The sequence below is a fragment of the Camelus dromedarius genome, chromosome 20 (genome assembly GCF_036321535.1).
Source record: "Camelus dromedarius isolate mCamDro1 chromosome 20, mCamDro1.pat, whole genome shotgun sequence".
NCBI lineage: Eukaryota > Metazoa > Chordata > Mammalia > Artiodactyla > Camelidae > Camelus > Camelus dromedarius.
This window is the reverse complement of record NC_087455.1, coordinates 18,261,979-18,283,835: the sequence shown is the minus strand read 5'-3', so window position 1 is coordinate 18,283,835 and position 21,857 is coordinate 18,261,979. Positions and strand designations below refer to the sequence as shown.

Here is a 21,857-nt window from a genome sequence, read left to right as displayed (position 1 = left end):
CAATCTTGAAAGAGGGGAATAATGTTGTCCAGCAGATACTGCTTGCTGGGTACTTCCTGGGTACTTCCAACTATTCTTTGAACAGAAATTGCCAAAGAAAACAGTTAACACGGGTATCTTATGTTAAAATAGAAATATATTTATTGGAGTGAGTATTAAAGTTGCTGTTTGGACAAATTTGACATTTATTCTCTTTCTCAAAGCTCTTGGAATAGCTCAGTACACAAAAGGCCCTGCAGAAATGTGCCATAAGTTTTCTACTTTCTGCACTTCATTGGTATCATGTTTAGTTGAATCTTAAAAGAAGGTTGTAATTGAAATGTCTCCAAGATACAAAGCATGAAGATGAGATAAACAGTCAAAACTATATTAAATATATCCCCTGTATATCTGGTGTGGAAATGAAGCTGTGATGTTCTCAGACTGTAAAAGTTCTCAGACAGTCCAAAATTATACAGTATCTTGCATATCTGCTTTTATATATTCTCTGTCATTAAAAAATAGTTACTGCTATCTGTATTTCATGCATAGCTCATAATTCATTTAAATTTATCTAATAAAAGAGCAAATGTACTTGGACAGTTACTAGAAATTTTTTTGTACCTTCCAACAACTAGATTTTTCTTGTTTGAGGCAAAGCTTCTATACATCTCTTCTCAGAAATGATTCAGTAAAATTTCAATTTACCAGACCTCTCAGTCCTCTGGATGCTTACATCTGCACTCTACTTTTGAGAAAAGGAAATAAATCAAAAGGAGAATCAGATATCAAGGCTTTCAAAAGAGCGAACACACTAATCTTCCTGGATTTCTACATTTGTATATTTCTCACTCAAACCACACACCCATGGCAGGTCAGCTTCCCCTCTGTTCCACGATGTCTTCATTCCAGGACCCAGGGTCAAGGAGCTGCCTGCCCTGGGGCACTGCTGGAAAACAGACAAGGTGGACTGTGTGATGGTACCTAAAGATTTCACTGGGAAATCACACATGTCCCATCTGCTCACAGTTCATTGGCTTAAGCAAGTCCTATGGCCAAGCCTGAGGTCACTGGAGTGGAGAAATACAATTTTCCCACTGAAAGAGGTGGAGAAGAGTGTGAACAACACTACAACTCACCATACACACGTAGTTGTGATTGAGATGATTATACCGGTTCCATGTGATCACTGACAATTTTAAATGGTCATCTAACCCATTGGAACGAGCATTGTCTAGCCTGGTTCCACTGTCGTTTCATAGTTCATACCTGACTCAGTTTCCCTTGCAATCCTAATTCCAATTCTCCTGTATCTTTTAGATACATAGCACTGTGATATTCACTGATGCAATCGATGTTCAGAAACATGTCTCTACGGTAAGAACCCCAGTCACATCCCTTATCTGAGAAGCAGGAGTAACATTTATGAAGGGCCTACCTCGTTCAGTGCATTTCTGCATGCTTTAGTTAATCTACTTAGCTACTGAGTGAGGAGGAAAAGATTATTTTCATTTTACTTGCCAACAAATTGACCCAGAAAGCTTATACAAAGTTGAGTGGCCAGCAAGGGGTGAAGCTGGGATTTGAAACCAGCATTTTGACCCCAGAGTTCTGGCAAATTAAGCTAGAAAGTTAATGACTATTTTCTGGACAATCCACAACCACAAAGGAATTTTTGCCAATGATTAGTAGTTAGCCAGAAAACAAAATCACCATGTTTCTCACAGACCCTCAAATGATTCAAACCAGTAAGCTGTTCACTGAAAAAATTACAAATATTTATTTTAAGGCTTATAAGGAAAACAGCCTTTCTCTGAAGCCTAGAGAAGTATTTGTCTCTTTTTGCACAGAGCACTCAGGGACATTCTGTTCGCACTCGGAACACACAGAACTCATTGCTTAAAAGAGTAATTGTTCACAGTGGATGGCTGAAGAGGAAGTGAAGAAGTGGAAACAGAGCTAAGGTTCCCACGGCACCGCTAAAGAACACATAAAAGAATTGGGATCCAACTTTTCCAGGGAAAGGTGAACAGAGGCAGGAAAAAAAGTAGAAATGAGGTGCAACAAAGGAAGATGTTAAATGATGAATTTATGTAAAAGGATTTAGAGAGGAGATGAGGGTTTTGCATAAGGAATTTCAGACTTTTGTTCTGCTGCTGTTCTGCATGAATTAGGAGTATGATCTATGCATTTAATCTTCTTCTCATGTCCAAAAGGACTGAGAGGAGGTGGCTGTGCTAAACGTAAGGGTGGAAGCAGAATGGCACATAGGCTAGGGAAGAATTGGTTTAGGTAACGGAAATAAAATAAATTCAAAGTTTTAACCTCCCTGAGCAGATGTGCAATGATTCTGCAACTGTATATTGCCCGATGTGGTTGGTGTAAGGGAAAGAGCACAGCTCTCAGAGACATATCGATCTGGAATCAGATCCTACCTCGGCCATTTCCTTGTCTACTTGTGACCGTAAGCGAGTCTCTTACTTTCCTTCAACTTTAGGTTCCCATTTGAAAAACAAAACAAAACAAACATAATACAGGATTTTTGTAAAGATTAAGTCAGTGGTATACTATTTATATCTCTATTTCTACATCTGTTCTTATAAATCTCTCTCTACCTGCACCTGTACTTCTGTCCATGTCTACATCTGTATCTACCTAGAGCTTAAGAGGTGCTCTATGAATGTTTACTGCCTTCTGCCTTGCTGTATTAATCAACTTAATAATGATTTTAACCAATATTTGTTAAGTGTTTCATGCCAGCATTGCGCTGGTTTCTGGAGATGACGAAACGGTGATGGAGATCCAGACACTGCCCTTGAGAAGCTAAAGAGAGAAATGGACATACAGACTCCATGATTCCAGATATCACATGGTTTCAGAGAGTTAGCTGAGACAGCTGGGTTCAGGCACTGTCAGCTTGTTGCACTTGGGGCTGATGTCATGACCTGTCATTGAATCATGTCATCGCCTTTGCATAAGCACACTGAAGAAACATGCTACAAGGACAGAAGTTATTCTTCTTTTCATTAGAGGACACTGTGCTCTTTTCAAGCAGGCCTGAGTTAGTCATTTTGGAGTCACTCTGGAGAAGTTCATTAACTGACATGATAGTCCTTGTTTGTTTCAGTGCCTGGCTGGTCTACACAGCTCCTTCCTCCTTATCTCGTTCCCCTTCATCCTTCCCTCTGTCCTGCTGCCTTCTATTTCTTTCCCTCTCTTCTTTTCGTTCATTTAAGAAAGTTTTACGTAGTGCCTACCAAGTGACAGACTCCATTTTAGTCACTGGGGATGTACCAGTTAACAAAAGAAAGTGTCTGTTCTCATGGAGATTATATTCTGTTAGTGGACAACAGATAGATAAGAAAACAAATAAATACATAAGATGACAGTTGATGTAACTATGAAGGAATAAAAAGCAGGGCAAAGACACAGAGAATGGACAGTAGTGGAGGGGTGTGTGCGTGCTAGTTTAGATCCAGGAAGACCTCTCTGATGAAGTGACATTTGAGCAGAGACCTGAACCCAGTAAGGGAACTAGCCATTCATTATCTAGGAGAAGAGAATCCTAGGAAACAGGAATAACGAAGGAAAAGGGAATAACAAAGGTAAAGGCCATGAAAAGAGAAAGACCAGGGAGGCAGGATAGAGTAAGCAAGGAGAGAGAGGAAGGAGATGAGACTAGAGAAATGGAGGGAATGCCACTTGGGATGATGCTATGATCCACTATGCTAGACCACTGGATTTTATTCTAAATAAGGTGGGAACACACTGGAGGACTCTGAATGAAGAAGTGACTTAGTCTGCTGCAAGGGGAGCAAGGCAGAGAAGTAAAATAGGGCCATTGTGGAGTAGGGAGACCTTTTGAAGGCTATGGAACAGACTAGGTGATGGTGAGTGGGAAGACTGGGATGGCAGGAATTAGATGTTCTTTGACATTGCCAGGTAGAGCCTACAGGATATACTGACGAATGGCATGTAGGGCGAAAGAGGGAGACACAAACTGTGGGTGATTCCAAGGCCTATGGTCTGAGTAACTGACAATGGAATTTCCACTTACTGAACTGGGGGGTGGTAAAGAAAAAAGCATGTATTAAGGGATGCAGGGAATCAATATTTAAGAATGAGATATATTAAGTTGAGCATCCAAGTAGAGATAGAGTTAGAAGGGAGGTCTGATCTATTAGCCATTCTAATAGGTGTGTAATGATACTCATTATTGTCTAAATTGCAATTTCCTAATGACATTTGATGTTGAACATCTTTTCACATGCTTGTTTCCCGTATATCTTTGATGAGATGTCCAGGTGGCTTGTTCATTTTTCAGTTGGGTAGTTTTTTTTTTTTAATTGTTGAGATTAAGAGTAGTTTGCATATTTTAGATAGCAGTCCTTTGTCAGATATGTCTTTTGCAAATATTTTCTCCCAGTCTGTGGCTTGTCTTCTCATTCACTTGACAGTGTCTTTCACAGAGCAAAAGATTTCAATTTTAATGAAGTTCAGGTTATTATTTCTTTCATGATCATGTCTTTGATGTTGTATCTAAAAAGTCATGACCATACCCAGTCATCTACATTTTCTCTTATGAGAAAAATCACCTATCACCTGTCACCTACATGCCCCAAACCACACACAAATAAAAAAAGAATCTTTAAATTTATACTCAGGTTGGCTCCCAGTAGAACATACAGACTTTCATATTTTCCACACATTTTCAAGTGTTTCTAGAGAATCTTTATGAAACAATATACAATGATAGTTATCTGCCTCTGCTTCAGTTATAAACTACTGTAAGGTACTGAATTTTGCAGGTTATCTGCAGAGGTGGTAACCTGCATTCCTCCTTTTCCAACTCTTAAGTCTCAAGTCGTTTCAGTAGAGCTGAATTTTATGAGTGTAAGGAATTTGAACACCCACTCATGCAACATGTAAATTGAGCAACTTCTTTTCCTCTTTGGGAGGTAGTGTGTATCCAAGGTGTGTCTCAGTGGTTCAGAACACAAGCCAGACTTCCTAGGTGCAAATCCCAGGCCTACCAATGACCTGTTTTGTGATCTCTGCCTTACAGCTTAACATCTGCCTTAGTTTCCTCATCTGTAAGATGCAGAATCGAATAGTACCTACCTCACAGGGTTATTGTGAATACAAAATAGGTTAATATATGAAAAGTGAATGACACATTGTAAACACTAACAAAAATTAACTCTTACTGCCTTCAATGCCTATCATGGCCCTGGAACACTGCAGGTGACTTGTAAATCTTTATTAAACGAATGACTAATTCTAAGATGAGAGCACTGTATCAACATCCCTGCCACTTTTTTTCCAGGGTGGGGGAGGTAATTGTGTCCTATGATCATACAAAACTTTCATTTATTTATTCCTTTTTAGAAACTCTCCATTAGATCAAAAAAGAGGCAGTTGATTAAGTTCACTGCTAAAGGATATACAAGTCACATTGGCACCTGATTGTACTAAATTGGGACTTACAAAATAATACACTTCGGAGTAAGAGGAATTTTAATTTTTTCATTTTAAGGTACCAAATATAGAAAGGAACACGGAGTTTCAGAACCCAAGTGTCTTCTGCATCGTTGGGCTCGTGGAAAGATCATTCTTTCTAATTGGCAAACAGGGCTAAGCTTCTCCCTCATGGGTAATGCCGGGGAGAGGTACGGGCCTAATTAGACTTTATATTCCCAACACCTGTCACAGTGCCTGGCAGTCAGTAGAAAGCAAGAAAAAATATTTTAAAGGGTTGAAATATTAAATAACCAAAGCAACCAGGGCCTCAAACCTTCTTCTTCATGTCAACTTCCACCTACCTCGATGGACCCAAGTCTTCCTCTCAGAAAGACAATCCAGGGAACAAATAAAAAGGATCCAGTTGAAACCTCTTCTGGAGTTATGGGAACCACCTCCTCCGTTTGCTGCTACGGAGGGTAAGAAGGGAAGAGATGAGGCTTGGGGAAATGGAGCGTGTCTGAGTGGCAGAGCAGCAGCCGCGTCCCACTTGGCTGGGGTCCCGCGGGTTCGTTGGTTACCCCGCCCCGTCCCGCACCCGTCCTCATTCTCGCACTTGGAAACAAGCGATCAGCAATACATGCCTGGAAGCCTGGGGCGCCGCGTCTCCGAGATGGGCCTGGGGGACTCCCGCCGCCGCAGAGAGGGAACTTCCTGGGGCCCCCACAGCATCCTAGCCAGAGCTGGACTCTGGCCCTCAACCCTGCGTCCCGCGCGCGGCTACCCTGGGGGCAGCCAGGGCGCGGCCGCCCCGAAGGAGGCCCCCGCCGCCGCCGCCGCCGCGGGTCCGCTGCTGGAAGACCTCAGACGGCGGCTGGTGCGCGCCTTCCAGCGGGCGGTGCCTCGCGGGGGCTTGCGGCGCTCGCGGGAGGAGGCGGCGGCGGCGGCGGCGCGGGAGGAGCAGAGCCGGGCGCGCGTCGAGAGCGCCCTGGCCGGGCTGCGCGCCGAGCTGGTGAGCGCGCTGGCGGCCGCCGCTCGGGGCCGCCTCTCCCTCTTCCCCTCCTGGGCCCCCGGCCTCGAGCCGCGCATGTGGCCCACCCAGGACTCCGAAGGCCGAGGGACGCTTTCCCCAGGGTGGGGAAAGGGTGAGGCGGTGCACCGCGGTGGAGCTGGGCGCTGGCCGTCCATCTGTCTGCAGGGTTTGACGCGCCTGCCTCCCCAGCAGCATCCGGGAGAAAAGGGGTCCTGCAGGGCCCGGAGTGCCGGCTGGCTTTAGAGGGCTGAGCCTCTAGTGACACATGCCAAACCGCATACTGTTCCTGTTACTTTAGGGATGCTAATTAGCAGATTTGGGCTTCAGTTGACTCATCTGTAAGATGCAGATAATAAACTCATAGGACTGCTGTACGTATTATATGAGATAATGTTACATTAAGTGCCTAGAATGTGCACACTACTCAGTGAGCCTTATTGTTATGATAATTATTATAGACCTTGGAGTTTTTTAAATTGTATTCCCCAAATGACAAATACATAGATATGAATGATCAAAGGATTTCCCAGAAAGGAGTAGAGAATTTCACACATGCACAGATGCGGTGTTCCTGGAATGCAGACCACCATCAATGTCTTGGCCAACTATTACACCATTGTGTATGACCAGTCATGAAGAAGCAAAAGAGTGGATGCTTAACACCATCACCGCTAGAAGCAGCAGTTCCTGATAACAGACCATTAGCCAGATTTCTGTAGGAATCGACACACATCCAACCATGTGTCCATGCACATGGGTGGGATTTATGTAAGGAATAATGATGAACAGGTTCAATTGATTTAGAGACATGTTGCTATTTATGAAATGTTACTTATTCTATTATTTGTTGTTTTAATTGTTCTTCTTAGTGAGATGCATTGATTTCTAGGATCTCTGAGTGAACTTCAAGGGTTCTATATACCTAAAATTGTATGCCAAATTCTGTATGTATATAAAGTGCACTTCTCTCCTCAGAGTGGGTTCACAGCTTTCACCAGATTCTCAAAGGGATCTGTGAGGAAAGAAGCAAGGAACGATTGGTATTGGACTTTCCTAAATAGGTGTGAGTTACATATACTTAGATGGTGAGCCATTATCAATAATTTAACTGCTTGATTTTTGGCATGAAAGTACAGGATGGATTTTCATCAGTTTATCCATTTATTCATTCCTTCACTCTGTCTTTTAACAAACACAGAGATAACCTGCCGTGTTATGTGCACCGGCAGTGCACCCTTAGTTATGGATACAGTTATGAACAGGAAACAAATTCTGTGCTCAAAATCATCAGTCTGGTGTAGTCTGTGTGCTATAAGAGGCACAGGTACAGAACAATGTGGAAGCACAGACAAGGTGGTACAGGGACAGCTTCTAAGAAGAGTTCGCATTTGGCTGGGTTCAGCACGAAGAGGGTAGAAGAGCCATTCTAAGCAGAAGGGCAGAAGATGTGGCTCAGTATGACGTGTTTATTCTGGGATAGGCAAGGTTCCTGAGCAGCTGCAGTGGGGGCTGGTGTGGGAAGAGTGCCCGAAATGAAGCTGGAAGAATGGGACAGGGTTACAGTGCATCCCTGCCACACTGGGGAACTGAAGCTTCCCACAGGCAAGGTGCAGGGGCCTCTTGGGCTACTGGTTGGGTTGTTACTGTTAATGCCTGTTTGCTGGATGTTCATTACTGTATTCTTTGCAAATTCTTGCTATCTGAGAAGTGGTTCCAGGTGCTAAAGAATGAAGAAACATATGTCAGAAGAAAATGGAACGAACATTTTATCCAATGACTTTATTTTTGTAAATTCAGAGGGAACCACCAATATTTGCTTTTTACCAATGGAATGCCCTGGTTCATCCTGGGGTGGTTTCTGTTGGTGAGCTGATGAGGGGTTTTAAGCAGAGAGAACATGGTTCTCATGAATTGCATTAAACAAGACCCTAACTGAAGAAATATGCAAATAGTTGATCACTAGTTCTCAACTGTAATATAAAGATTATGTTGGACTAAGCTTTGCTGGACTCCCTCTTAGGTAAACTGCCTGGGAGATCTATTTTTAAATACATGGGACCTTTACAGATTCTCATTGGAGGGTATAAATCAGCCTTGCTCTATAGCCAGTTTCACTCTAGAGTGAAAGCTGTTAGATTCTGCAAGTACACATAACTGTACATGTGCCTCTAAGGGGTGGTTAAATGTTTTTGCTCAACAGGGAGACCATTTAGAATCCTGAAGACTTGAAATGACAAGTAATGAAGTAAATGGGCCCAGGTCCTGAAAGCTCAGATGGCCCTGGGCAGTCATCCTGGAGCTCAGAAGGCTCATAAAGATAAATGATTTCCTTGCAGATCACATGCCATTGCTTGAAAACAGCCGTCCATGCACAGGAATTTTTCACATGGACGGCTCTGTGCAACAGCTATTTTCGTTTTCCTTGCAAGGCCATTTCGAAAGCTATTTGTATGTCCAGATTTTACCTTGTATAGAAAGTCAGTTTTACAGTCAGGGCAAACAGTCAGAACTGGAGAATAAGATGACAAATACATCTCTCTCGATATCTTATTTTCCTTTCCTACAAAGTCCTTACTTTTCCTGTGTAGAGAGCAGTTTCATTTGATCCGTATCTCAGGCTAATAAAAATCCTTATTGTTTTTCTAACTTTCAGCTGGAAATGCATTTCCAAAATCACCAGCTGGCCAGAACTTTGCTGGATTTAGACATGAAAATGCAGCAATTGAAAAAGGAGTATGAACTGGAAATTGCATCAGAACCTCAAAGCTCAGAAGATAATGCCGTGAATCCGGAATGAAGAAACTCATAGATGAGGATCTGAACCCTAAAAATAACATAGATGTCTCTGAAACAATCCCAACAGTAACATTATGGATGCTTTGCATGAGATTTTAGGGTCAATTTGTGGGCCCCAAATTTTGATGCCATGGGGAAGTGACAGAAAGCATTTAAGAAAGGGGAGAGAGAAAATGGTGTGTTAAAAGTTTTAAAGTGAGTTATTCATTGTTCTGGCTGGGAAAGAGATGTAAAAAGAATATATTGAACAATGCCTTAATGCCGATTTCTAGCACGCTATCTTGTGCCACCTTAACTTTTTAGCATTACCTGAACTTTCTGAATCTGTGCTTGTTTCTGTTTTACTTGATTATTCTTGGTTTGTCTGCCAAGTTAGCTGTTCAGTAGGCTTCCCTCCCTGCTCACCTCTCTCTCTCTCTCTTTTTTTTTTTGAGAATCACTTCTGCCTAGATGCCAACTATACCCTATTAAGGATGCCTCACCTCTCTGGAATACAGTCAGGCAGATGAAGGCAGTTTGATCAACTTGTCCTCAGGAGTTCTGAACTAGAACTAAAGGAATAGATGAGTATTGGAAGCTGATGGTAGAAGCTGTTGGGTAGGGGGGCTTGGAAGCTACTGGTGGCCACCATGTGAGAAAGTGTGAGCTCTAATAAAGGAGGTTGAAACAGCACCACTGAGAGCGCAAAAGGGGAGAGAGAGCTGCGCTTCCTTGTCTCTGGGGTCCAGCTCTTGAAAACCCCAGCCCTTGCTGTCATTTGGACACATGAAAATACTCTAGCATCCTCCTGATAAAATCTCCTTTTGCCTACGTCAATTGAGTGGGAGTCTTATGACTTGTACTCAAAAGATTCCTAACTGGCACAATTCCTTTGTTAAGCTTTTAGGAGTTAAAAAGGTTTGTGTTGAATTAGAACATCTACCTTTACCTTAAACATGCCGCCTTCTTAATGCAAAAATAAAGTTAAAAAAAATGTTGCAGATCTCAGTGATATTAATAATGGTCATTATCTGTAAAAAATAAAAATTAATTTATAAAATGTATGTGATTTTAATACTTAACAATAAAAATTAGTTCTGGAAGACAAAAGAGAACAGAATGGATGTGGTCTTTCTCTTAAAATAAATACAAGTTGTTTTATGTATGTGAGGTTTTAAGGATTATCTGAACCAAGTTTAGTTTGTCCTTAACTTGTTTTTTGTCACTAGAAGTGAATTATTTAAGCTCTTTGGTACTTAATTTCTTCCCTCTGTTAAACTGAGGTATTACTATGCTTAACTTACAGAACATTGTCAATGAGCTATTGGCAACATTCTGATATGTAACCCCTGGATTTCTTGAGCAATTCTGTATTTGAACTCTTGGCTGATAAATATACAGACTGGTTTCTTAAATTATATTTGTAAAACATTTCCTATATGTCTCCTCCTCAAAGTCATAGACATTCTAAGGAAAGAGGCGGTGGAATTCCTCATGATCTGTTCTTCGAGAAAGATTCTACTCAAATGTCAGAGAGGTGATTCTAAACTATATTTTATAATTTAATATTCATAAATTGTTGTGATTTTGTGTTTAGCAAATATTTAAGATGATTCTTTTATAAGCTCAATTCCTTGCAGAAAACAGAGAAGCTCACATTGGTTAGCATTCATGTGAGTAATTCGATTATCCTAAATGTACTCTATTGGGACTCAAAAGAGAAAAACTTAAAAAGAGAACTTCTGAAAATGGAGGCATTATTTTCTACTTTTTTAGACAAAAAAAAGTCCACCATTTACAATAAAGTCTTTGGTCGCCAGTTTTTTGGTTTTTTTTTTTTTTTTTTGTCCTATCTTTCAGTGATAAACTTTGGATCACTGTATCTTTGAGGAATGACAGATGGAGAAACAGAATAAGGAAGTCTTTGTTTCAAAAGCCTCTTACTTTTGGAAGCCTCACCAGCGGAGGTGGCCTGTGATATTAGCTGTTGATAGAGAAATACAGTGAGAACTTGATAGTTGGGACACTATTGCTATTAAATGCTGTTGTTTCGTTTCCTCTCATAAAGTGAATTCTGCTCTCATATGGCATCCGTCATCTGTTTTTATTTAAGAAGCAGAAGCCAGATTGTGTTCATATTTTTTCTTTGCAACTGCACTCAGCTATTTGCTGTTAGTTTGCTGGATTCTCATCCCGTCCGCTGCTCATGGAAAGACAACAGGGACTCTTTCCTAAAGGGATGCAGGGATGGGCTTCCAATGGCCACCTTTCCCCACTTCCCAGAGCGTTTAAATAAGCTAGAGCAACAGTGTGACATACTAAAGAAATATGAGGTGGATGGGACTAAACCACCGCCAGCTGGAGGGGAAAATGAGAAAATAATTATTACCTAAATTATGCAGCAGGGAAGCAGTAACTGGGTAAGTCGAAGAAAGTAAGATGTTCCTCCTCACAGGGGATAGAGAGGGCCAAACAAGAAGAGCTGAAAAAACAGTTTAGCGAGGAAAATACAGCATTTCGGTTTTTCAAATGTGGATTTCTCACAGCTTTAATTATTGGGGGGGGGGCATGTTAGCAGGGAACTGTTCGCTCTATGGTACTTGGTTTGCAGCTACTAGTGAAGAGGGCCAGATTAATTATGACAATTAGGAGCATCGCGCAGGTCGTTAGGTATTAAATCCCTTTCCAGGTGGCCTGGATGAATCTATGTTCTGTTTGGCCTGCCGAGCTACTTCTGCTGTAACAGGTGCTTCTGGAGCTCCCAGGCTGGGGACGTGATGGCTGAGCCTGCAGCAGTGTGATGACAAGAATCCCACCTCCCCTGGTCCCTTCCCTGGCAGGGTACCAGACCCCAGTGCAGCCATCGGTTCTGTTTATTTACCACTATTATCACTGCCGGAGTCCCTCCCGGCCCTGAGCCTGGCACCAGGCCCTCCGGTGCCAGCTGCTTCCTCTCGTTCATTGTTGCCGCTGCCACCCCTGCCGCCGCCTCTCCTGCTTCTTTGGCTGTATTACTAATGCGGGTTAGGGGAGGATTAGAGATACGGGTAAGTTTAGCGTTGAACCTATGCCACTCTGCCCACCTCTGGGCCTGGCAGCCTCTTGTTTCCCCTGAACCAAGTGCTGAACGATGTAACTTGGAGATGGGTGCACGTCTCCCATAGCAGTGATTCCGGATCCTGCCTCTGATCAGTGCTGGGGCTTAAGAGGTTCCGCCTCTTCCTTAGGAATGACAGTGCCACCATCCCTCCCTGCTGGGACCAGTGCAGGAGAGACCCTTGGAATGCAGTGGTCATGAAACCAGCAATGACATGAGCTGCCTCTCCTGTGACGGGTGTTGTGGCAAGAACACCACAGGTATTAGCTAATTTAATCCTCACAATGAACTGCAGGCAGGTAGGACAAGTTTTGGGAGTCATTTGGCTTTGGTATTTAATCCTGAATCTGCCACTTGCCAACTTTGTGACCTAAAGCAGATTGCTTTAATTTCTTTAGATCTGTCTAAAGAAGCTCGTCAAAATGGTACCCATCTTATTTGAATCTTGAGGAGCCCAAATTGAAGAACCTCGAAGCAGTTTTGGGATACGGAGCGAGTGGTGAAGGCTCTTCTACTTACTGTGTGTTTCTTTCTTTCACATCTTCAGTTCTACATGATCTCACTACCTTTTTGGACTCAGACCTTTCCTGTGCCTCTTTCTTCATTGCATCTTTACGTCTCTGTAACACTCTGCCACCTGCTCTCTGTTGTGATGTTGACTCTGAGTTTCCTCTGCTGATTGATGAATTGACTCACCAAACTTGAGAGAGGCACCCAGGAGATAGGAATGGTCAGTATCTGCTACTTACAGCCCCCGATTCTGCCTGGCACAGTGCTACGTGCATTCAGATGTGATTGTCTCCTCAACACTGGGAGGTGGGAACTATCGCTTTTCCCATTTTATAGAGGAGGAGAATGAGTATGAAATAGGCTAGCAAGTGGAGCTGTCAAGATTCTTATCCACTAGAGATGATTATATTGAGTGAAGTAAGACAGAGACAAATATCATGTGATATCAGTTGTGTGGAATCTAAAAACAGTGATACAAATTCTATTTCCAAACCAAAAACAGACTCACGGACATAGAAAACAAACTATGGTTACCAAAGGGGAAGGGGCAGGGGAGGGATAAATTTTAAGGATTGGGGATTAACAGATACCCATTACTATATATAATGAGGATCTACTGTATAGCACAGGGAACTATATTCAATTTCTTGTAAGAACATAATAGAAAAGAATCTGAAAAGAAAAAAATATACGTGTATATGTATAACTGAATCACTTTGCCGTACACCTGAAACTAACATTGTAAATCAACTACGCTTCAGTAAAAATTTAAAAAGAAAAGATTCTCATCCACGGTTGAGGACCCTTTCAAAGTAACAAGGGAGACCCACACACTAGTGAATCAATTCACATTGTATAGAAAGGGTAATAGAAGCCTGTATGACGTTCTAGGATGCTTTTGCAAGGGTCAAACAAAAAAGTTTGCTTTTCCCAAATTACTTGTTTTCACCTGGAAACAAGCCCTTATTTTGGGCTTCATGTTCTACATTAAACTAGCTGGGTGATCTGGGACCAATTACTCCACTCCATTTGAGCCTCATTTTACTCACTTAAAAATGAGAAGAGTGGAGAGTCTCTAAAACACTCTTCTCACTTGGAAACTATTCTATTATAATCCTGCTGGCTTGTAACTGGACGGTCCAATCACTCACCTCTGCCTTGCCCAGACTTCCTAACACTGCAGCAGCTCAGTGGGCTGCTGACTGTGCATCACTGGCCCCTGGTCGTGAACAGCACTCTCCCGGTCCCAGCCCTCGCCCTGATCACGGCCCTGGCAGCTGCAGACTTGATGATGATTCTTGTCACTCTCGGATGGCCTCTCTGCTCTTCTCACCCATTCTGTGGCCACAACCAGGGGGAAAGGTCACATTTGCACTTCAGAGGGAGACAAGTATTGCTCAGACCTTTTATGTGATGGATTTTGCAAGCAGCCTGGTGGATTGCCTGCCTAGGCGACACTGCAGGCTGAGAGCAGCGTAAGGTGTAGTCAGGAGTGCAGCCTCTGGAATCAGGCGATGGATTTGGAATCTTGGCTCCTCTGTTGCCTCACTATGTTTTCATTTCTGAAATTCAGCCTGCTTCTCTGTAAGCGATAATAATCACACCCAGCCACCCCATGGACTTACTGTGAAGATCTAACGGCTTAATGTATGTGGAGTGTTTAGAACTCTCTCACGTAGAGTTTATTATTATAACAGCCTGCCTAACACACATGTTGCTCATCCTTCTTGTCTACAGGAAGTGCCCAATTCCAAGAGGGAGACTGAGAATGACAATTTCACTTTTCCAAGCCCTACTGGGAGCTCAAGACGGCTATAGAATCCAGCTTTGTCCAGTAAGACATAGGGGAAGTTTGCTGGGGGGTTTCTGAGGAACATTTTCTTTTCCTACAAAAAGAGGTAAGCTCTCTTCCTCCTCGCTTCTTCCTTTCTTGCTTAGGAACATTGTCCCATGAGGTCGTAACGCTTGCACCTGCTGCAGCCACCCTGTGACCAAGATACACGGAGATACTCGGATGCTTTGAGGATGGGAAGACAGAAAGATGAAGAGAAGCAGTGTCTTTGATGGCATCACTGAGCTCTTGAGCCATCCTTGAGACTGCCTTCCTATGGCTGGGCTTTTTTTTTTTAAATTTTTTTCTTGGGGGGAGGTAATTAGGTTTATTTATTTAAAAAAATTTTTAATGAAGGTACTGGGGACTGAACAGAGGATCTTGTGCATGCGCTCTACCACTTGAACTATACCCTCCCCCTTTGCTATGGCTGGTCTGGATCTGTGAGGAAACAGCAATAATAAAACTCAATTGTTTAAGCCACTTTATTTAAGTATTTAGTTCCATGCACAGAACTAAGTGTTACTGACACACTTGAACCCCAGCAACCACCTAGGATGAAGGTTCAGGATGATGCATTATCTGACTGCAACCGTGGATATCAGAAACCATGGGCAAAGGACTCCAGAAACACCATTTGGTTGCTTAAATGCCTGTAGTGAGGACCCATCTTATTCAATAGGAGACCAATTAAAGCATATTGGAGGGAAACTTGTCTGAGAGGAACCCCCTCCCAAACCCTGTGCAATTCCACAGTAAATGTTCCGACTGTGGAAAATATTTCACACGCTCACACTTGTTAAGAGCAAGACGACAGGTCCAAAACGGAGTTACCTACGCTAAGCACCACCTCACCAAGCTGAGACTTAATTACAGTTCTGGATCTCCCAGAAATGGAATCTTGGAGTCAATCAGGAATCACGTGATCAGAGCTAGTCAAGTAATCTGCCTGATCGACCCCTGTCTTCCCCTAAAAGAAAGTAACCTTGCAATAACCAGCCCATTTTTTTCACCGAGTATATCTTCCTTGTTCCACTTCTTTCTGGCTATAAAAGTCTTTCATTTGTACAGCTCCTTGAGCTCCTTTCTAGCTGCAAGATTGGATGCTGCCTGACTCGAATCGATTTTTGCTCAAATAAACTCCGAAAATTTTTAAAATGCCCCGGTTTATCTTTTAACACACTCCATTAAGGATATCCAAATGCCTATGGAACCTACTACCTAACTGATTCTGTCAGAGAAGCTATTTGATTTTTCAGCAACTGAAAGAAATTGGGATGAAATAATTTCCTAAAGTGTTTTAGGAGTGAGCTGGCAGCAAATACAGTAAACTGTTCATTAGCTCTTAAATTTTTATATCAGGGAAGTTTAGCAAACTGTCAAAAAAACAGCCTAAAATCAAATCTCAACAAAAATTGCTTCTAAATTGGTCTCAAGGATGCTTGTCTCTCTAAACTTCTACAGGATTCAGTTAAGAACTGTCATGCAAAGAAATTTCTCGAGATTTCGAGGTGGGACTGTCAGGTTGCTGAGAGCACGACCAATATCCTGAGTCTACCAGTGTATACTGACTTGATGGTTTACTGTTTACCCCGAACCTTACCAAGTGCTTTACAGGTTACAATGTACTGGGTGCTGTCATAGCCAATAGCTTATTAAACCCACATTGACCCTCTTGGGTAGGTGTTGCTTGAGGCTGTTGAAATTTGAGGGGCAGCAACAAAGCATGCCTGTCTAACTCTGGGAACACTACCCTCATCTTGCTTCCTGAGATGTCACTCTCTAAGTGGCTGATGAAGTAGCAGGAAGCACAGCTCTGGGAGTCAGAAGACCCAGCTATGGGTGTCAGCTCTGAGCTGAACTTGCTGTGTGATACCTGGTGAATCACTAATGTCTCTGGGCTTCAATTTCCTCATTTATAAAGTGAGGAGTTGAACTCAAAATGATCTTTAAAATTCTTTGGGTTAAGCATTATTGTCTCTAGCTAAATGCTTTTGGAATCACTCTTTGAAACAATGTTGGCACCAATTCTTTAGTGTGAATTATTTCAGATGGTGATACGAAGACACTGACATTTAGAGTGCCTACAGTGAGCAAATAAAGGAACGAAATAGAAAAAAAAAAAAAAGGAAAAATGCTAAATATAAATTCTTTGCACCTTATAATTGTACCTTAAGTTCACTTAACAGTATGAATCTAACAGGCCAAACATTCTTTGTTTCCTTCTTTCTCTCTCTCTCTGTCTCTCTACCCTCTCCCTCCTTCCCACTCTCCCTTCCTTTCTTCCTTTTTTCACTCAGCTTTACTGTTGTGCCTACTGGGTGACAGGCACTATTCTAGGCGTGTGTTGAGCATCAGCTTTGAAGTGAACATCGTGCTGGATACTGAGTACAGGACAACGGACATGAAAGACGGGTGCTAGCTCTCAGGGTGCGGACACTCTAGATGAAGGAGCAGATAGTTCAATAAGATCTTTTAATACAATGTGATGAATGCTGTGGTGGGGAAGAAATCAATGGGCTAAGGGAGTGAACAGGATGCACACTTAACCTGGATGTGATGGGAGAGGGAAGGCTATGGAAGCACAGCCAAGAGAAGGCTGGGGAGGGAAGAGGAGGAGCAGACAGTCTTAGGCAGAAGCAGCTGCTCCTGGACAGTCCCAGAGGTGAGCAAGTCATCACCTGCTGGGAGGAGGCACAGAGCCTCCACAGAGCTGGAGCTCTGAAGGAAGGCATAAGATGTGAGGGGTATGGCTGGACGGGTGGGCAGAAGTGACTACATGACGACAGGCCTTGAAAGCTATGCTTTGGATTTCAGGCTTTATCCTTAAGAGCAAGGGTAGCCATGAAAGAAGATTTTAAAATTTAATTTTTTATAGTAATACATGCACATAATACATAAAGACAGTAAAGTTTAAAAACCTTACTCCAAGACTGTCAGTGCCCTAACGGTATCCCTGCCTCCATATCATCCCAAGAGAGACCCCTCCCAATTCTTTTCCCTTCTAAATAACGTGTCTTTCTTTTGTTGATTTTAGACATTATGCTTTCCTATTATGACAAATGAGAATTCTAGTTTTCTTATACCCCCTCCTTCCAATCCCTTTACTCTTCCAAATACTAGAATTGGGGGAAAAGATCCCTTTCTGTAGAAGGTCACAGGCAGGTCCCCACCCACAACACAGTAGTGAGGGATACTGGATGTTTGCATTTAGTCACACCTCAGTTATTTTTAAAACAACTAAGTTCATTAAGATAATTGGCTAAGTATTTTGAGATAACGTGTGTGACCATAATTTCTGTCTCCTTATTTAGGAAACTCAAATGGGCAGGATCCAGGGGACTTCTACAGAAATTGAAGCAGTCACACCTGAACTGAAGGAAATGTAGGTTTCCACATCTTTAATGAGAATTTAACATTAGGAAACCTCCTTTTTTGATTTTTGTTTTAAAGAATGTGGAAGATACTCATGCTTGTCACTGTGTGATTTGTTTTATGCTTCTACTCTTTATGGCTCTTGTATCTTAACTGATAAATATCCTTAAGATTTCCTCAGGATCCTTAGCACAAAATAAAGGAAGGAAGAATGGAAGGAAAGAAGAAAGACAAAATAAGTACAACTAGTTTCACTCAGTCACTTAAGATATAGTTGAGTTTCCTCTATTCATGTATAATACATACTTTTTTTTTAAAGGGATTCATGATAACCTACGACAATATTCACAAAGTAAAGGCAGAAAAGCTAGTGTAATGTAATGCAAAGGCTGACACCAGGGTAAGGTCAGTAATGGAAATATTAAGTCTGGAATATTTGCAAGTAATGGATTAAATATTGAGCCCTAAGCCTTCTAACAATCAACAATAATAGCACAAAGATAACTTACTCTCTGTCTGGTTCAACATCACGACAAATTGTTTGCAATATACATGCCTAGGAAGTGACTAAATTACCTTACCTTATTGTTTAATTAACTGTAAAGCAATTAGGTCCAATGAAGGCTGCCCCAGGCGATGACAATTGGCTTTGGGATGGTTGAACATTAACCCTTGTAGAGCCGTAACTAAAAATAAGGACTAACTTTTTGTGCAGGCCAGTTTTCAGTGACGCAAATAAAAACCGTATCACCTGCATATTTTTAAAAATGTTTATCTTAATTCTTTCAAATAATCTTCTCTTTTCCCACCTCCATTTTAACCTTCTCATTCTACATTGATATGAAAACACTGGCATAGATTTTTACCCCATTACAGCTTTTATTCTCTCCAATCCATCACTAAACTGTTCTTACCGAGGCTCACCCTAGCCATGACATTAAAATCAAGGCCTCTTATGAGCATCAATAACCTGGGAGTAGTTTGAGTTTATTCTGTTTAGCCAATAGTCGATTCATTTTCACAGAATTAAAAATCAAAGAAAGATCAATAAAAGTCACAAAAACCACACGTGGCTTCTAACACTTTGATTCACCAGGTAGTAAATAGTGTAACCATAGCCATGTCTAAAGGCACTGCTTTTCACCTATGCAAATACCCTGCAAAGATCTGACTTCAATTTATGGAAACTGACACACTGCTTTATGAAGGATTACTTAGTGCATTAGCAGGTTCATAATTTGGGAGCAGTGTATGGTTGTCATTTTCATACACAAGGGAGGGTAATTTCCAAAATTCCTCCCACGTGCCAAGGAAGAGTGCAAGGATCACAGAAAAAATTGCAAGACTTAAGGAACTCAGAGTCTGGTGGGGAAGGGAAATAAGCCAGCAAACAGTTATGATGTAAAGTAACGGTATTAATATAGGTATTGCATAATAACTATACTTCGGTATTATGTAAGTATCTAAATTGGGCTGGGAGTTGGGGAGGTCAGGGAACACTCTGCTGAAAAACTGAGGGTATCTTCAGGCTAAAAGAGAAAGCTCATTTCATGAAATTGAGGAAATTACTTAAATTGGGCTTCATTTATTTCTCTGAAACACCAGGTCTGGAGGGAACCATGAGGCTGTCTAAAGTTTCCCTCTTAGATTTCAGGCAGGATTGTAATTACACCCTTTCAGAAACATGAGACTCAAACTTACACAAGTAATGTCTTTTAAAAATTGCGGTAAAATACACATAACAACATTTACCATTAGAGACATTTAGTACATTCACAGTGTTGTGCAACCATCACAACTATCTAATTCTAGAACATTTACATCACCTCAAAATGACACCCAATACCCACTAGGCAGTCACACCCCACGTCCCTCTCCCTCCAGACCCTGGCAACCATTAATATGCTTTCAGCATCTATGGATTTGCCAGTTCTGGATACTTTATATAAATGGAATCATACAATATGTGGCTTTTTGTGTATGGCTTCTTTCACTTAGCGTGACTTCAAGATTCATCCATATTGTTGCATCTATCAGTATATGCTATATTCATTCCTTTTATGGCTGAATAATATTCCATTTGATGGATATACCACCTTTATTTAGCTGTTCGTTAGTTGATGGACATTTGGGTCAACTTTTTAGCTACTGTGAATAGTGTTGCTATGAACATCTGTAAATTTTTATGTGAATACCTGTTTTCAGTTCTTTGGGGTTTAGAACAGGAATGGAACTGCTGGATCACACGGCTTTCTATGGAAACACAAACTGCTTGCCACAGCAGCGGCAGCATTTTACTGAGCTTATTTTTAACGAGAAAGTATTTCTTTCAAGGCCACCCTGTGCCTTGGTAATTTATACTCTTTTGACTTCAAAAGATTGCTTGGGGGATTAATAATCTTTGTGAAACTGTTAAAGGCCTTCCAAAAGCAGCCTTTACATAAATCAGAGGTATTCTGTACTCAGGCATTCATTACAGTATAGTGTGCAAGGAGTTGGATAGTTCAATAAATTTATATGGAGTTTGATCCGTATCGGTGCGAGCTTTTACAGTTTTGGAAGACCCGAAGCTGAAAGGAGACAAACTGAGTTGAGTTAGTTTCCCTTGATCTGACCTGCTTTTCCTAATGAGATAGCAGAGGCATAAAGAAGCGCAATCCTTTTGAAGTATGGGCGTGCTGATTCAGGCTGTTACAGCCATTAATGAATTTATCTCTCTTCAGAATATTCTAATGAACTGAAACCCAAGATGGCTGTTAATTCAAAGCAGAAGCACAAACGTGGCTGAACAGATGACATTTGCGCTATTTTCGCAGACTTTCGTAGCGGTCTCTGAGAGAAAACCAAATGAAAAACAAATGTGAACTTTTTTTTTTTTTTTTTTGGATGGCTCTAGACTGTTTTAAAGACTCTTGCTGAAGAGAACAGACAATTACACACTTGTCTGAGCCTACTGCATATTTGGCTCACACATTGGTTCAGGGAAGCTCATCAGCTTAGCAAAGCATTTATGCAGCATCATTCTCCACAGCATCTGGATTCCTGGATGCCAGACGTTCTGAGAAAAACCTGTTTCCCAGGCTTGAATCAAGCCAAGGCTGGTTATAACGGATCAAGGTGACAGCAGAAGCTCACAGAGCAGGCAAAGAAGCCAAAATTAGATATCAAGAGCCCTGTCTATGTTTTTTCTTTATCGTTTAAAAACTGCCTGATGCTACACAAAATCTCACCACAATCTACTTAAGCACCTTGTTGGGGAAGGCAGTACCTTCACATACCTTAACCCGGTAAACACTGTGAACAAGTTGTAAAAGTATTGAGTCTTTTTGTGTTATGCATTTTCCATTTCTTATTTTAGATCTTCACAACAATCCTGTAGATAGTACAAATAACTGGCATGGCTGAAATGCAAAACAAAAGACAGCTTATTGTAAAGCCTGAGATTTTGCAAATATGTTAGCTAGCTTCTCATAAAATAAGAAAAAAAATGTAAAAATAAAAATTTATTTGTTTACTTATTTTTACTGAAATAGAGTTGATGGGCAATATCATGTTAATTTTGGGTGCACTATGTAGTGATCTGGCATTTACATGTTATGAAATGATCACCACAATAAGTCTGGCAACCGTCTGTCCCCATGAAAGCTATCACAGTATTATTGGCCATATTCCTTATGCCGTATATTACATCCGTGTGGCTTATGTATTTTATAACTGGAGGTTTGTATCTCTTAATCCCCTTCACGTATTCTGCTCTAAGACTGATGTCAAAGAGAGTACTGCCTATGTTTTCTTCT

At 41.6% G+C, this 21,857-nt stretch overlaps 1 protein-coding gene across 1 annotated transcript; it reads left to right on the top strand.

The window, feature by feature from the left end:
- Positions 1 to 5,814: 5,814 nt before the first annotated feature.
- AARD (alanine and arginine rich domain containing protein) lies at positions 5,815 to 10,660 on the top strand. The gene is made up of 2 exons (XM_031439959.2): positions 5,815 to 6,451; positions 9,126 to 10,660. Exons 1-2 carry the CDS (start codon positions 6,080 to 6,082, stop codon positions 9,267 to 9,269), a joined length of 516 nt encoding a protein of 171 aa, XP_031295819.2. The 5' UTR covers positions 5,815 to 6,079; the 3' UTR covers positions 9,270 to 10,660.
- The last annotated feature ends 11,197 nt before the right edge of the window (positions 10,661 to 21,857 follow it).

Excerpts from the sequence above, each read along its gene's own strand:
- AARD (XM_031439959.2), top strand. The coding sequence starts at position 6,080 with ATGCCTGGAAGCCTGGGGCGCCGCGTCTCCGAGATGGGCCTGGGGGAC. Across the intron at positions 6,452-9,125 it reads CCGGGCTGCGCGCCGAGCTG|CTGGAAATGCATTTCCAAAA; the intron begins GTGAGCGCGCTG and ends TCTAACTTTCAG.